General features: G+C 52.3%; 1 protein-coding gene across 1 annotated transcript; it reads right to left on the bottom strand.

The window, feature by feature from the left end:
• Positions 1–2,051: 2,051 nt before the first annotated feature.
• VPS4A (vacuolar protein sorting 4 homolog A) lies at positions 2,052–9,249 on the bottom strand (the record flags this gene model as incomplete). The annotated part of the gene is made up of 10 exons (XM_077755470.1): positions 2,052–2,934; positions 3,652–3,792; positions 5,000–5,219; positions 5,448–5,529; positions 5,882–6,030; positions 6,563–6,719; positions 7,212–7,331; positions 7,447–7,508; positions 8,814–8,961; positions 9,042–9,249. Coding segments are annotated over 10 exons (1,389 nt in total), but the record flags the coding sequence as incomplete, so codon positions are not given.
• Positions 9,250–17,613: the final 8,364 nt, after the last annotated feature.

Genomic DNA, 17,613 nt, shown 5'->3' with positions numbered 1-17,613 from the left:
GGGGGGCGGGAAGGAGAGGCAGAGAAAGGAGGAGAGAGAACCCCAAGCAGGCTCCACGGTGTCAGCACAGAGCCTAACATGGGGCTTGAGCTCACAAACCATGAGATCATGATCTGAGCCATAGCCAAGAGTCAACACTTAACCCACCAAGCCAAACAGGTTCGCCCCAAAACATGTTTTAAACAGCAGTTAGCTATACAAGCCCAGGGAAGCCCCACTCTCCTGTATGGCTATCTCTAAACAGGCTATGTGGGGAACATATTATAAGGCCAAGCAAAAGGGAACCGGCTCTCTGTGCATTACACTTTGGAAGGGAACAGGATCCAAAAGGGCTCCAAGGTTAGATACTCAGCCCCAGGGGGAAGTCTATAGAAGACTTTGTTTATACTAAAAACATGGATCCTCATGAAGATTCTAGTTCAGTGAGGCTCCATTCCCGTGGGCAATGTTCAGAAGCTCTTGCAGGATGGCATCAGAATATTCCAATGCTTCCTTACATCTTACAGTGCTCTGAGGTTAACAGTCCTTACTGATGCCTTTGTAATGTAGGGCCAGGACATTTACCTAGTTTCCTGACCTGGGGGCCCAAGAGCAAGCCTGAAACTATCTATATTGCTGACAACTTGAGGTTACTAATCTAACCTCCACTTAGGAGGAAGGATTTGTTCAGCTAGATACTGTAGATCAAAGGCAACAAATCTGCATTTCTAATAAAATCTCCCACCTCAGGCGGAAGATTTTAGAAGTAAACTACCAAAGTGAAAACCAAGGTAGACAGAAGATTCAGGGTTAGCATTCAGGGGAGGAAATTTCTCTGCACAAAGTAGCCATGTTTAACATAGATGATGAAGCCACTGCATCAGTCTATTAGTTCAGCCCCAAATGTGAATAGGATATTTGTCATCCTGCATCCCGTCACTGGTGGAGAATGGAATGGAGAGGCATGGCATCTGTGACAGCTGTGATGAGCCACAGCAGCATTTTCCATTAACCCCTGTGACTTGTCAAGGTGTTTAAGCAGCAGAAAGGAAGATTTTAAAAATAAAGTGAGGAACTCCTGATTTAAGTAAAGGTGCCTGGAGGCAGAATAAGAAAACACAAGCAGTAACAGGAAACAGCACGAGCAGAGGCAGTGTCCTATGCTGGCTTCGAGTCCAGCACTTACAAGCAGTAACTGGTGGCTGAGGGCACGTTAACTTACCGAGGGCTGTGGGAACTCCTGAGCGACAACGATGGCAGCCACGTGTGCTGCGTGTCACCAGAGGTCCAGCCTGCTGCAGCGGGTTATCGAGGCGGGGCTAACACACCCACACCGGGGAGGAGTACTTGGGCCCAAGCCTTCAAGGAACCCATCAAAAGTTGGCTCAATTCAACAGCCATTCCCGACCAAATCAAAGAACACCACAGGGGCAAGGCTAACGTGATCTAAGAGTGGGCCACATAATCCGTTCTGGAGAATTCGGGTTTTACCAAGATCTAGAACAATAATACCGGCTTCTGAAGGGGGAGGAGGGCCGGAACAACCCTACGCCAGGCCAGGCCTTCTGTGTATTTGTATGCACGTGGTCAACGTGCAACAGCCTCCTCACCAGATGGCCTTTCTAGGGCTGCCCGCTCCGGAGCCTCAGGTGTCTCATGATCAGGAGTCACAAATCCAAACGGCCACAGGGCAGGCAACATAAAGGAGAGCAGCAGTGCGTGTGGGGATGGCCGGAGAGCGCCGGAGAGCGCGCTCTACTCCCGAACAGGGTGGCCACTGCTCAGTGGTAGCTGGCAGGCTGCCTCAAGGGGACGCAGGCCCAGCACTGCCTGATCTCCCACAGGCCCCCTGGGTTGCAGGGAGAACTGTCCAGGTCCCACATCTGCAAGGCCCTGGGGTGAAAAGAGTTCTGGCCAACCTGACCGGAGAACTGGCCAGGGAACTGTGACAGCAATGCCCTCCTCTGCTGAAGAGAAGAGCAGAGAGAAAACCAGAAGGTCTCTCTATTGGAAGCAAGCGTGGCCTTCAAGGAGCCACAGACAGGAATCAAAGATGAGATCACTCAGGTGGCTCAAGGGGGAAAGGGATTTATTAGCCCATTTTCAGGGCAGGGCGCCAGGGGCAGTGGCCGAGTTCAGTGTTCTCACATTCAGAGGGAAGAAAAGGCAGCAGCGAAACCCACCTGACTGCCCTCACTCATTCCGATCTACACAGCTTTGTGCTCACAAAAACCATCCTCTCCTCCTGCAGGGAGGACACAGGGCCCGAGATGCTGACGTAGGAGGTTGGGAATGGCTTGGCTTTACTCTCAGCCTTCACAGGCAGGGCTTGGGCTGGCGACCCGAGGCATTAGCCATCGTGTTCACAAGGAGTAAAACTTGGGTGAAAGGAATGGGCGGAGGGAGCTGGCAAGCCACTCAGAAGGTCTGCACCAACCCCGCGGTGTGGGCTGCTCCTACTCCTTGACGCTTCTGGGAGATTTTAACTTTATTTATAAACAAGACAAAAATCCAAGCAGCATTAATTTAGGGGAACAAGAAAGGTTAAAAACAAAACAAAACAAAACAACATGGGGAGGGGCAGGACAAGGAGTTGATGAGCATCCAGAAGAGGAGGAGGAGGAAGTAGGAAGAACCAGTATTCCGCCCAGTGCCAAATGTGCTTCCGTGTCTCTGCGGCCCTGGAGGCCCTTCCTTCCTGCTCCCCGGCTGGTGGCCAGACAGCAAAGGGGACGCCAGAGTGACGTTAAAATGAGCCCCAGCGCCCTGTCTGGCTGCTGACATGGGGGGTGCCGTGGATTTTTTACCCCAATCAATTCCTCCCACCTTCGCCATCACTGAGTGAAGAAATGTTTAACTCTCCTGTCCAAAGTCCTCTGAGAATTTCTTCACTTTCAGGAGGTCCTCCGCATTCACGGTGGGCCGAGTGGTGGCCAGAGACCGGAGCATGTCCGACTGCAAGGACAAGGGCACGAGGCTGAGGAGGAGCCAGGCTCCAGGTCCTCGGCCTCCCTGGGCCGCAGACCCATGTGGTCCAGGGCAGGAAGAGGCCTGCCCTCACGATCACTCCCAGCCCCAAATGAAAAGCTCCCCATGGCTGCCCGGCTTCTGCCTCAATGTCTCCTGTGACAGAACAGCTCTTCCCTCCAGAGGCGGCTCATGCCATTTCCAAACAGGCCCACTCTTCACCTGAGAGAATCCAAGCTCCCCTCATCTCTTAACTCCTGTGACAAGTTCTTCCTGACCCTCACACCACACTAGCCACACTGGCAGGACATGTGCCACACCCAACAGGCAAGACCATCAGCAAGACGAGGATGAGGAAGGGGCCAGGCTAGTCACCTGACACTGCCTGTGCGTTGGCATCAAAGCAAACTGCTGAAAGACACGGTCTCCTTCTGGCACAAAACAGGCCAAACCCATGGAATGATGCAGTCACACCAGCTGGCCTTTTTTCTTGCTGAAGAAAGTAAAATGCTAACACTATGGCCTCATCCTGGGCCCCCAGCAAGTCTAATGGCAGGAGCTCCAGCTGCCCGGAGCCCCACTGGCCATTCTCTGTTTCAGAGGAGGCACAACAGCCCAAGACAGAGAAGGGGAGACGCTTATTTTCAGACCCAAGGCCCCAAATTTCTGGGCTGTGTGCAGTCCCTGGCCCAGCCGGCCACTTACCATGCAAACCACAGGCTCTAAGAGTTTGTCACCAGGGACATCCATCCAAGTCATCTCTATGGCCTCCGGGTCCCCTGGCGAACATGGGGTCAGGAGGTCATCGATCATAACGCTAGGGTTGGTGCGGGAAGGGCCACAGACCTGAAATCAAAGAGGAGTTTGGCTAAAGAGGCTGCCCCTTGGTGCTTGGGGAAGGGACAGGATGCCTCAGATTCTTTTTTTGTTTTATTTATTTTTGAGACAGAGAGAGACAGAACACGAATTGGGGAAGGGCAGAGGGAGGGGGAGACACAGAATCTGAAATAGGCTCCAGGCTCTGAGCTGTCAGCACAGAACCCGATGTGGGGCTCAAACTCACAAACCATGTGATCATGACCTGAGCTGAAGTCGGACACTTAACCAACTGAGCCACCCAGGACGCCTCAGATTCTGAGTGGTGAAGAGAAGGGAGTGGTAGGGAATGAACGCACACCTGGGTTTCGAGGTCGTCAGTCTGAGAAGGCAATGACTCCCTTGAAACTCGGGTTGGTAGTCAAAGATCGAGGGAGGATTTCAGCGGTTTGTGACTAGCCTGCTATTGCAGGTGCTGCTCTCCTGAACCTCAGTCTGGGGTCCAGAGTGCCTTGACCTCTTCCTCATCTATTCTCTCAGATCCCACCACAAACGCAGTGACATCAGAAATGTCTTTCCAACCAGTCTGCTTTATTGGCAACACCTCCCCGAATAACATCAAGGATAATTCCTCTGCCTTCAACTGTTGACTCAAACGTCACGTGGGGTGACATATCCTTTAAGAGTACAACCCGCTCCAACCAAACTTCAGGAACGCCAGACCCCCTCCCCTCCTCTGTCTTTCCCTTCATCACCCTCAAAGAAACACATTTCTCCCTGACTAGAGAGGAGGCTCCAAAGGGCAGAGATTTTGTCTACTCTGGTCACAGATGTCTCCCTGGCTCCTAGAACAGCACCCGGGGCAGAGTAGGACCCTTGGCAGACACTGGGCAGAGATGTGCTGTGTGAAAGGAGATCCTCCTTCCAGCCTGATTCTGTGCCCCCCGCTTTTCAGACACCGAGTGGGGTCCCCATGCATGGTGGCCCAGCCGGGGTGGCAGAGGTGGCTGCCGTGCTGCCACGTCCTCTGGCTTCACAGTCTGAGGTGGTCACACTCGAGCAAAAAGAACTAGAGGGAAGGACAGAGCAGGGGCAACCGCAGCGCCTGGTGCCAGAGGGCCCTGGATTCTCCAGGAGACCAAAGATGTATCACCTGAGCAGCCAAGGAGGTGGCCGAGAACGCGGATATCCCTGCTCCGGTGACACTCCCTAAGCGACTCCCCACTGGCCCACTCACCTTTTTGAAGTGCGTTGCTGACTGTACTTTTCGAACAGGCTGCATGAGGGAGTCCCGCACGATGATGCTGATGTCAGCGCCTGAGTAGCCTTCCGTCTTCCGGGCCAGCTCGTGGATGTTGGCATCCGTGAGGTTGTGGGGGGTGCTCCCCAGATGCAGCCGGAACATCTGGGCACGGGCAGCCTCCTCGGGCAGCGGGATGTAAATCCGCTTTTCAAACCTAGAGAGCCAAGCACAGGGCAGGACTTGAAAGCAGACGGCACGACGGTCTTAATGGAGAGGGGCGCTGGGGTCCTCCCAAAGCTGGCCTCACCGAGGACCTGCTCGCCGTGCAGACATGAAGAAGCCTCCAGGGGCAGGGGCCAGGCTGTACCCACAGCTGCCAGCGGCGGGCTGACCACGGCTGGAGAAAGCCCTCAGGCCCTGGCTCCTACTGGGGAAGGCTCACCTCCTTCTAATGGCTGAATCCAACACCCACGGGATGTTTGTGGCACCAAGGACCAGGGTCCCATCGTTGTTATTCCCCACCCCTGTGGAGAAAGGGAAACACAGACGCTGACCCACAACACCCGCAAGCACCAGGTAGAGTCTGGAAGCACCTGATGTGGGGCCATCCCTGTGCCGCCACCAGCAGGGCCCCCCGGCAGCTCTGCGGGGCCCAGATCCCCAAACCCTGCCCGGCCTGGGAAGGGCAGAGGGCGGCAGCGGAGGCCGTGGTGACCTCGCTGCTGAAGGCCTGGGGAGATGGAGCTGAGAACCGCTCCTGGGACATTTTCTCTGCACCCTGAGGACAACCAGATCCGGCCGCAGCTAAATCCCGAAGCCTGGGGCTGGCCCTAGGTGGACCGAGAACCAGGGAGGGCACCCAGTACTGGCACGCACCCTGCATCTGGACCAAGAACTCCGTTTTGATCCTTCGGGCAGCCTCGCTTTCATTTTCATTGCGGGACCCACAGAGGGAATCCACCTCATCGATGAAGATGATGGAAGGCTTGTGCTGCCTGGCCAGCTCAAACAAGTTCTTGACTAGCCTGTGAAGGTGACAAGCGGAGGTGGGATCAGGACACCCACACACAGGCCCGGCCAGGGGTCCAGTTACTACTTCTCTTGACCTTCCCACAGGCGGGTCAAGATTCTAGTCATGCTTGGATTTCAGAAAAAGTCATCACAAATCTGCTGGCAGCACTGTACCAGGGAAACAGTCTGCCTTGGTGACAGCCTCACTCATTAGCTCTGGATTGAGGACAAGTCTCTTCCACCCCGCTTAGCCTCAGTGTGATCCTCTGCAAAATGTGAGTCGGTGTGAGAAATAATTGAACGACACCAAGTTCCCAATAGGGGACACTCACCAGATACCCAGAGATTGTGAGTGCCTTTCCCCTCCCTTCCGGAGGACTCCCCTCTCCCAAGTTCCCAGTCAATGTCAGCACTCTGTCAGGACAGTGTCCCACCCAACAAGCTAGCAAGATCCCCCTCTCCTGGCTACTTCTCCCTGACACCCAGCAGAGGCTCCTCTGGGAGGTGACATGAGGGCGGGGCAGCAGGGCCTGGCAGCTGACTTACTTCTCGCTCTCCCCCAGCCACTTAGACATCAAGTCTGAGGAGGACACAGAGAAGAAGGTGGAGTTGTTGGCCTCCGTTGCCACCGCTTTGGCCAGGTAGGATTTGCCTGTGCCGGGGGGTCCGAAGAGCAGTATCCCTCGCCAAGGCGTACGCTTGCCTAGGAGAAAGAATAAACTAAGGTGAGCTTCCTCCCAACTGGGGAAAGGAAAGAGAGAAAAAGATGGGAGTTGGGGCAGAAGAGGAAAGTCCTACAAGACAAGTGATTCGAGGAGTGAAGGAATAAAGGGAATTGAACTAACTGCTGAGAACCTGCTCTTAGCCCTGGCTCATGACCCGCCAGAGCTTGCAAAGTGACACTGGCTGGCACTGGTTCCTGACCTTGATTGCTCACTGGGGTGGTCAAGTCAAAGTTCTAGTTGAGAAGGTCTTTCTGACACCAGAGAGGAGGAGCCAAATGACAGTGAGGAGCAGGTCCCGGAGCCTCTCCCGACTCAAAGCCCGTGGGAAGGTCGGGCCCTCACCCGCTGACGGCCGAGAGAGCCGAGTGGCCACCTGCTCCTGGACACACCCTGAGAGTGGCAGCCCTGAGCTGGCTTCTTCGAAAGTCTGCTGCTTTCACCTTCTGGGCCTAAAGTAGCTCAGCTCTTACCTGTGAACAAGTGTGGGAATTTAATTGGCAAAATAACAGCTTCTTTGAGGGCCTCCTTGGCGCCCTCTAGCCCGGCCACATCATTCCACCGGATGTTGGGCTTCTCCATCACAACGGCACCTGAAAGAGACAAGCGGAGCCTTGGACCCGGAGCCTGGCTTGAGGCGCCCAAGCTCACCCTTCGGAGCCCCTCGCCGCGTCCCCTCCCATCGCTATGGGGCCTCCGGCCTCTTACCCATCAGTTGTTCTTGCAGTTTCTTTTTCTCGGGATTATCCCCTTCGCTGTCACTATCGCTGCTGGGAAAGGAGACAGAAGAGGACATGCTAAAGCAAGAGGCGGTCGGCAAGGAGGCACGGAGAGTGGGGTCAGGCCCTGGCTGCTGGCCCAGTGGGGGAGGCTCCTGTCCTGCTCGACAGGACAGACCCGCAAGCAGGTACCCCAAGGACGTTCGGGCCACCTGTTCTCGACACTCCCTCCATGTCCTCCAGGAAACACTCGTCACCCATCCTGTTTCTTCATTAAGGGAGCAAGAACAGAGATGTGCGCCCTCTCTAGAAGGCCGGCGAGGGACACGTGCTTTGGCTGCACTTCAGGAGCTGTCGCCAGCCTTTCGCACAGACTTAACAGCCAGACAGCAAGTGGCTGTGACTTGGAGAAGAGGTGAAGTTGAAGTCTAAAGGGGGCACCTGGGAAGGGAACACAGTCACTGGTCTCATCCCAGGGCCAGTCACCTCACGGGACATAAGCGTTCAGCCCTCCTCAGAGCTCCTCCCGCCTCCCCAGGACGCCCCACCCGCTGGCCCTCCTCCTCCCTTCCCAGAGTGTGCCCCCTGCCCTGGGCAAGCCCGTCCAGCCCGGATGCGCCTCTCAGCTGGTGGGGCGGCTGACACTTCACCCGCCTGTCTCCCACTACGTGACGCTCCTGCCTGGCACCCTCCCTGTCACCTCCAGGACCCCCCTGGCCTTGATGCTCAACTACCTGGAATCTCTGGTCAGTAAACCACAGACGAGAGGAGAGAAGCTGCACGGCGAGCACTGGCTTTGGAGTCCTGGGTGTGGGTCCAGACTCCGTCAAGTACCGGCTCGGTGACCTAGACCATCTCTGAACCTGAGTGTGTTGCCTCATCAGTCAGATGAAGACGGGAACTCTGATCATAAGAGCAGCAGACACTGTCGTCCTGACAGCACACGGAGCTCTGCCCTCAGGGCCTTCCCTGCATCCTCTCATTTGCTCCTTAGAGCAGAACTGGGCGGGCAGGCCGGGTATCCTCCTTCTAGAGATGAGGAGCCTGGAGCCACAGGGGTCACGGCACTTGTCCACACTCACGTGGCTAGGAAGTGGCAGAGCCAGGATATAGCCTGAGAGTCTGACTACAGAATCCAGGGCCAGTGACCTCCCTGTCTCCCTCAGGGCTGGGGCGCCACCCACAGAAGTACTCTGCAAGGCGCCTGCCGAGGGCAGCTAGGGATCTGGTCCCCAGTCCGGCTGGAATTCTCCATGAGGAAGGCGCTACAGAAGCCCAAGGCAGCATGAACACCAAAAATGGCAGGCACTGCTCACAGGGCCGTCCCAGCCAGGCCCTGCCCTCCTGCAGACTCACCCTTTGCTCTCACTCTGATTCTCTTTGACTGGCTTCTTGCCATGCTTCTCTTTGTTTCGTAAATAATCCTTCAGCTTCTCCGCGCGGTCTAGGTACTGCATGCACTTGGCTCGAATGCTCTCCTTGGCCTTGTCGCTGTGTGCCTCATCTGCAAAAGGGGAATCAGAGAGGGGCTACTCGCTCCGCTCACAGGGGCTCTGCAGCGGGGAGGGTTCCGCTGTGACTCACATTTGATAGCGTGTAGGAAATACTCCACAGCATGCTGGTAGAGCCGCAGTGCCTCCTCGTAATTCTTGGCTTTATCCTCTTCTGTGGCTTTCGTCACCAGGTCAATGGCTTTCTGGAAAGGCACAGCAAATACCTCAGTGCTTCCCAAGAGACCCAAAAACCTTGGGGTCCGAGGCAGCAGGAATCCTGGGGATCTGTGGGTCGCACACCATTATGCCGGCCTCTATTTCCAACATCAACTAGAAAGGCCTTAAAAGGAAGCTTTGAAAGACAGCCACCCCCCTTCACAATACGTTCATACAGTTAAAAGCAACCTCCTTCTCAGTTTCACTTTGGATTTCAGCAAGTGGAAATCTGATAAAATATCTCAGGTTAGGGCTCAAAGGGAGAATCCACTTTCTATTCCACGCCTCAAGGGAAAGAAAGGTGGACCCGGACCCCACGCCTGGAACAGGGAAACACCAGAACCAACTCACTGCTGTGCTGCTCAGCACGAAGGCCAGAAACCACATTTGACCTCGAAGGCCAGAGAGGAGCCAGCCCCGAGTTTTACGAGATGGACAAAAAGGACCTCTACTTCCTTCTACTGGCCCAACTTGCTTCTCTAGGGTGAAAAGAGAAGACGGTTTTCCTAAATCTGCTACTCAGGGAAGGAAGGCCTGGACACAGGGGTCAGTAGAGCAGTAGTTCCGGGGAGAAAAGTGCTTGCTTACCCCAGGGGCAGAGAGGTGCTGCCAATTAAAGGGAATGGTCCTCTGGAGTCTTGTAAGAACTCTTGAAACTGTCTCTGTGAATCTCACAAACCCTGTAGGCCTGTGCTCTAGACTGGACCGAAACCACGCTGCATCTTTCAGGCAGCTGCCCCACACCTACACACCCAGTTTTAGAAACCAAGGCTTCACCAACCAGGGAGCATTACCAGAATTATCCTCCTCAAGCTGAACAGCACTAGATGCCCGGCAGGCAGATCCCACTGGATACACACAGTTCCATCCACAGCAAACAATAAACCTCCTGACCAGCTCTTGGCAGGGCCCGGTCCCTGTGCAGCCCTTCCTCATCTGGAAGTAAGGCGTTTCCGAAGGACACAGCTAGTTCTGCAAAACTAACAGGCTGCGGTAGACTGGGCCAGGTTGATGAAAACTGAACTCACCAGGTTGAAAAGACGAGGTAAGGTGAAAGGGGTGTTGGCTACTATTTTCAAGCTCAGCTACCTCCACTACCTAAAAACAGAGAATGACCAGGAGCCCAGAACCTTCTGGAATGATTAGCTTAAATTTTTTTTAAGTTTATTTGTCTATTTTGAGAGGGAGAGCAAGAGGGGTAGGGGCAGAGAGAGGGGGGAGAGAGAATCCCAAGCAGGCTCCACACTGTCAGTGTAGAGCTCAATGCGGAGCTCGAACTCACACTGTGAGATCCAGACCCGAGCCCCGAGCCGAAACCAAGAGATGGATGCTGAACTGAGCCACCCAGGCACCCCCTGGAATGATTTGTTTAAACACAAGCTTCTCGGGTCTACTCTCCCCCCACAGTGGCTCTTCAGATAAGACATGAAACAAGTTCTCCTGTCCCTCGTGGCTTCTCTTCTCCAGAACCAATATGCCCATTTCCTTGGACTTTTTCACTCCATATGCATTCTTGTTTAGGTCTGTCCTTTTGTTTTTGTTTTTAAAAATTTCGTTTTAAACGTTTATTCATTTTTAAGAGATAGAGCATGAGCAGGGGAGGAAGAGAGAGAGAGAGAGAGAGGGAGACACAGAATCAGAAGCAGGCTCCAGGCTCTGAGCTGTCAGCACAGAGCCTGATGCGGGGCTCGAACTCACGCACTGCAAGACCATGACGGGAGCCAAAGTTGGACACCCAACCGACTGAGCCACCCAGGCGCCCCTGAGTCTGTCCTCTTGAAAGGCAGAGTTCAGAAAAACAATCCAGGTCCGCTCTGCCCACCCCGCACCTTCTAAATACTTTATTAATTAATGCAGCTAAGAGCACGTTAGGTCTTTTCGGCATCTGCATACAGTGTTTCATGTGCAAGAGGCCGCTGGTGCAATGTGAGAAGGAGTAGTTTTCCCCAACACAACAGTGAGGTGACAGATAAAACTGCCAGCCTGCCCCATCTCTAGTAACACAGATGGCAGAGGATGAGGAAGAAAGGCAAGGGTAAGGAAGATGTGCGAACACAGGAGCTGGCAAACTTTCTGTAAAGGAGGGGAGGGGAAATGTTAGACGTTCCTGGCCCTACAATCTCTGTCCGTGACTACCGACTCTCCCTTTGTAGCCTCAAGGCAGCCCCAAGGCAGCCCCAGATAATACGTAAATGAAGGAATGGGTTCCGATAAAACTTTATTTCCAGACACTGAAATTTGCGTTTCATGATTTTCACGTGTCATGAGGTATCTTTTCCAGCATTTTAAAAATATAAAAACCTACATTATGTTAAGTGAGAGAAGCCAGTCACAAAGGACCACATATTGTGTGATTCCAGATATAGAAAATGCCCAGAATAGGCAAATCCACAGGGACAGAAAGTAGATTAGTGTTGCCTAGGGTTGGGAGAGATCTAGGGTTTGGGGGGTGACAGGAAGGGTGCGGAGTTTCTTTCTGGAGTGAAGAAGATGGTCGCACAACTCTGAATATACTAAAAGCCACTGAATGATACACTTTGAATGTGCGACTTAAGTGGTGAGTTAGATCTTAAGGGTTTTTTGTTTCTTAATGTAAAAACACTCTTAGCTCAAAGACCAAAAAGGTCGGGGCAGGTGGGTCCACAGGCAAAAGTTTCCCAACCCCAGCGTAACAGATCAGAGCTGGTGTTGGATGGTGGGGTCTGGCTTTGGACTCTAGCTGATTCCTGGCCTAGTATTTATTCCATGCCCATCCCCACTTTTCCCTCCACCTTCAGGTATCTGAAGGCTCCCCATCCTGTCCGGATGCAGCCAAACTCCCCTTCTCCCATGAAGTCTTGCCTAACTCCCTCAACACGCTTGATCTGCCATGGCTTACTGAGCACTTACTATATAGCAGACACTGGTGCCAAGAACGCTTTACCTGGATTACTCACACCAGAGCCACTGTCACCACAAAAACCCTACAGGGTATTGCCCCATTTTACTGACAGGAAACCAGAAATTCTAAGATCAACTAACTGGCCCAAGGTCACACGCCAGTGAGCGGCAGAGCCAAGACCGAAGCCCAGGTCGGGGCCTGAGCATGTTTCTGTTGGCCGGCTCGGCAGGACTGGCAGCAGCTGGGGGGGAGGCGGGGGGGGGTCAGTCGTGCATCCAGGTGGCGCNCAGGGCAAGATTTAGGGAATGAATGAAGGGTCGCCGACCGACGGGAGGAAATCGGGGCCCCGGGGAAGGAGCGGGGACTCGTCCTCAGGGAGGCGGGGAGGGAGGGCGAGTAGCCCGACTGCGGGGCCGNGAGGTCCCTGCGGGCGAGGTCCCGGGTGGGGCCGGGCAGAGGGCGTGTTAGGGGTGTGTTAGGGGCGGAGAGCCCAGCGAGGGCTGGGGTGGGGTTGGATGGAGGGCGTGGCCAGAGTGAGGGCTGGATAGAAACCTCAGGCCTAGACCCCGGTTCTGTAAAATAGCTCCTGTAGGGCAGTTTTTCTTGTACAGTAAGCCTAACTTCCCAGAACTTCGGGTTTCTCATATTTTAAGAGAATATACTGATCATTAGTATCCTGTTTGGCTATTTGGGGGGGAAATGAATGAGCTAACTAATGTAGGCACAGTGTGCCCCACCCTGGGGATTCAGCTTGTTAAGTATTATTATGATCCTGGTGGCTCTGTCTAAAGCCAGTTTTCTTTTTTTAATTTTTTAAAAATTAAATTAAATTTTAATTTTTGAAAGATTTTATTTTTTTTAAGTAATTTCTACATCCAATGTAGGGCTTGAACTCACAACTCCAAGGTCAAGAGCTCCATGTTCCACTGACTAAGCCAGCCAGGCGCCCCTGTTTTTGTTCTTGTTTTGATCTTAAGCTTTTTCCTCTTTTTAAATGTTTATTTCTTTTTGAGAGAGAGGCAGAGAGATAGAGAACTCCAAACAGGCCTGCTCTGTCAGCGCAGAGCCCCCACGTGGGGCTTCAACTCACCAACCGTGAGACCATGACCTGAACCGAAATCAAGAGTCACATGCTCAACTGACTGAGCCACCCAGGTGCCCCTGTTTTTGTTTGTTTTTTAAATATAATTTATTGTCAAATTGGTTTCCATACAACACTCAGTGCTCATTCCAACATGTGCCTGTTTTTGGTTTTTTAATATTAACTCTTATACTTTTCTCTTTAGGAAAGCCGTTATCGTCTTCTTTAGAAAGTGGTTTTCTTAAACTCCCAAAGCTGGTGGCTTTAGCCTGGTAAACTTCAGTCTAGTTTCTGGGGATACACCAGTGATCAAAACAGGTCGAAGGCAGCCTACAGTTTGGGATGGTGATGTTCATCAGGAAAAATGATGTAATGAGTGTGTTGAGGCCCATTGTGAGAAAGCTCCTGAGTGTCTAACAGGCAACCTACATAAAATAGAAAGGCTCCATTTAAGAATAGGTGCCGCTAGCCCTACACGTAGAACAGATCGCAAGGATGGAGTGGCTGCAGCATGTGAAGCCATTGCTATAGTCCAGAAGAATGAGGGAAGCTTGGACTAGGAGCAGGGCCATGGAGAGGCGTGCGCAGGATAGAGAGACTTTGGAAGGCAGATCATAAGCCCACAGAAATGGATTAGATTTGGGGTATGGTGAGGGGCAGAAAAGGACAGAGATGGCACCTGAGTTGCTGGCTTCAGGACCTGGGCAGATGGTGGTACCACTGAAATAGAGACTTTACTGAACAAAGACCAGGCTTGGGGGGTTGGAGAGAAGAGGAGTGAGAAAGATGACAAATTTGAGGTGCATTTGAAACATCGAGTGTCAGTTAGACGTAAGCCTCTGGAAGTCGGAATACAGACGAGGTGGGAGATGTACATGTGCGGGATGTGTGGGTATAGGCAGGAATGAGCTCTCCTAGGGAAGAGCAGAGTGCAGGGGGAGCTGAGGGGAGAGCCGAGGACAGAGCTTGCAAGTTTATTGACTAAGGAGAGGAGGATGCGCCTGCAAAAGCAGCCCAGAAAGACAGCTGCGGAGAGAGGACAGCCACCAGAGTGTCTTGGGAGCCGGGGAAGGAGTGCTAGGTAAGGAGTGGGGAGCACAGTCTAGCGCAGCTGAGAAGACAGACGGTTCTATGAAGACAATCACCTCAGCCAGAGATGTTTCAGTCAAGTGATGGAGGCGGAAGCCATACCACAGTGGGCTGGGTGAGAGTGGGTCACCAGGGGGCACAACTCTTTCAAGAAGTTTGGGGGGAAGAAAGGAAGGCCTAGAGCATGAGCTGCAGGAGCTGAGGGATCCAGAAAGAAATGTGTGATGGTTTTTAACGGGACACAAGTTCAGCATGTTTAAAAATCCAACAGGAGGGATCTAGTTGAGGAGGCTAATGAACGAAAATGGGATCAAAACAGACCTAAGAGGTTTGGCTTTAGACCTTTAGGAGCAGGAAAGAAGATAAACAGATGCCGACCTAGGTCAGCCGGAAGATAAGAAATTGGGAGAGTACATCTGGGTGGCTGCGGTTTTCTCAGGGAATTAGGGGTAAAGAGAATCTATTGAGAGAGGGAGAGAGACAGAGGTAGGAAGCCTGGGGTTTGAGGAGAGTAAAGATGCTTTGAAATCCTTTCAAGTGAACCCAAAGTAAGCAGTGTTAAGGGCATACCTGGTAAGGGTTGGCAACCTCTCGAAATGTATAGAGGTACCAATTTGCCTTGGATTTTTCTCCCCAGGACTCAGCTGCTCAGGCAGATGCAGGGAGAGAGCTAGGTTCATCCAGGTGGCTGCTATGAAGGGTAGGGCAGGAGACGGAAAACGTAAAAGAGTGGGTAGACTAGTTAAGGACCCAAAAGACTGAAGGACATTCACGGTGGGAACACACTGGAGAGAGATGCTTCAGTCATCGCTTTCGGAAAATGCTCTGTTCCAGCAGTAACGTCTAGTGGGTGCGGGGGGATGGGTGAGCTGCAGTGAAAGGGCCATGGTCGCACATGAGGAGGCTGAGGAACCAAAAGGCCAAGTAAGGTGCTGAGCGTGTCTGTGGACAGTGGAGTCAGGATAATGGCAGGAGTGGCAGGACAGGGCTTTGATGAGCCTGGGGGAGACAGGGAGACACACACACACACACACACACACGTATAAGTCATGGCTTCTCAGCTTCTACTCTGAACACTGCTCTTTCAGACACTGATGGAGCTGAGTGGGAAGGCTTTTATTTGCTGTTATGCACCTGGCAAAGGCACTGCCCTTTTATTTATTTATTTAAATTTCAAAAAGTTTATTTATGTATTTAGTGAGAGAAAGCACACATCAGCCAGGAAGGAGCAGGCAGAGTGGCAGAGAATCCCAAGCAGGCACCGCGCTGCCAGCACAGAGCCCAATGTGGAGCTCGAACCCACAAACCATGAGATCATGACCCGAGCCCAAACCAAGAGTTGGAGGCTCAACCCACTGAGCCATCCAGGCGCCCCAAGGCATGGACCTTTTAAATCATCGAGAGGGCTGGGCTGGGTCTTTTTCAGGACTTGATAGATGACTCACTTCATATTTGCTGGATGTATTAATAATGAATTCATTAAGAAGTAATAAGGAACCCTAACTGGCAGATGAGAGTGAGGCAAAGTCGAGAATATTCTACTAACCTCACACACTAGATGGGCTGTACAAGTTGGAAGACAGAATCGAAACACTAGTCCCTACAATTAAGGAGGGCTGTGTCAGTCTGTTAAGGCTGCCATAACAAAATACCACAGGCTGGGGGGCTTAAACAATAAAAATTCATTTTCTCCATGGTTCTGGAGGCTGGAAGTCCAAGATCAAGTGATTAGCAGAGTTGGTTTCTTCTGAGGCCTTTTTCCTTGGCTTAGAGTTGGTGATGCTTTTGTTGCGTCCTTGCAGGGTCTTTACTGTATGCACATGCACCATTATCTGTGGCCAAGCTTCCCTTTTTTTATAAGGACACCAGTCAGATTGGACTAGGGCCCACCCTAACGGCCTAGGCCTAATTTTAACCGAATCACCTCTTTCAAGGCCCTATCTCCAACAACAGTCACACTCTGAGGCATGGGGATTGGGCTCAGCCTTTGAATTTGGTGGGACACAATTCAGCCCATGGCAAGGGCTGGGTGTGAGACCCACTGGCTGTGCTCACCTTCTCTCTGGTCTGCCTACTCAGCTTTCTTGGGACTCTTGCTTAGCTGCTGTCTTCCTAGAGCCTGCAGTACACACACTGGCCCTGGTGACAAAGCAGAGTTTCCTGGAGGAAGCGCCCCACCCTGGAGGGAAGCTGCTTCCAACGGCAGGAAATGGGGATCCCCCTCCCCATCTCTCTTGGTCACCCATTTCTCCTTAGAGGAGAGCTTGACAACAGACTCTGAGAACCGCTCAGTGGTGCAGTGGGTGCTGGGGTTGGGGGAATCAGTGGAGGAGGGAAAGGGGAAATAAAGGCACTATTTATTTGTGCGCTGGCACATGGAGCATGTTTAGACTTCCAAAATCTGAATCAGATCAAGAACTCCCTATTCTAACTTTCTCATAGAGCAGAAATCAGCTTCTCAGCTCCCACACATTAGAGCTCCCACACTTCAGGTAGAGAGTCATTGGCTTGCAAATACACAGTTCCATTTGTTCCTTCCTGCACAGCACTTTTCCAGATAGGATTCTGCTGATGCTGACAATGCGGCACTTGTAAACCTGAGCTTGGACCAGCGAGTCAACTTTGCTTAGCCAATACAACCTAGTAAAATCAGACGACACAAATGTCAGCATTTTGGGACTCATGCCCAAGAGTGGGTTCTTAACCCTTTGTTAAGGAGCCCTTGGATGGGGGCCAAGAATGGTGTGGAAGAAGAGGAACAAACACTAAGTTCAGGTGAGTAACAGTTTGGAGAGGTAGGGCCAGGGCCAAATCTCAGCCAAAGTGATAAATGGAGCACTGATGATTCCTAAGAAACCATCTCCCTCCTCTGTGTGACTCAAAGTATAATAAAGCTCAGACTGATCCAATGATTAAGCTCCTGTCAGTGAAAGTCAGGGGTGGAATGAGAACCAAAACTAGGTTTTTAGGAATTTGGAGGTGCCCTAAATCTGCTTCCAAATGGCACCAGAAGAGACTGGGACATGACCACCAAACGCCGCATGTGGTACTGGCTGGGACCCTGTGCCAGAAAGGAAAAGGAGAGGTTGCTGGGACGATGGGCACGATGTGAACGGGGCCTGTGTATTGGTGGGCAGTGCTGTGCCGGTGTTGATTTCCTGGTGGGGAGGGCTGGAGGCTGGCAGTGCAGCACAGTGTTCTTGTGTTTGGGGGGGACACACTGAGAATGTAAGGGTGAGAGAGCATCATGTCAGAAAAGACACGAGATGATAATGGAATATAAAATGTTAATAACTGAGAAATTTGGGTGAAGAGGACGTAGATCTTTGTTCTGTACGGCTCTTGAAATTTTCCCGTAGGTTTGAAACCATTTTAACATCAAAAAAAAAAAAAAAA

The sequence above is a fragment of the Crocuta crocuta genome, unplaced genomic scaffold, assembly GCF_008692635.1.
Source record: "Crocuta crocuta isolate KB4526 unplaced genomic scaffold, BGI_CrCroc_1.0 scaffold152, whole genome shotgun sequence".
NCBI classification, from domain to species: domain Eukaryota; kingdom Metazoa; phylum Chordata; class Mammalia; order Carnivora; family Hyaenidae; genus Crocuta; species Crocuta crocuta.
The sequence above is the reverse complement of the archived record's forward strand: the minus strand, read 5'-3'. Positions and strand labels throughout refer to the sequence as shown.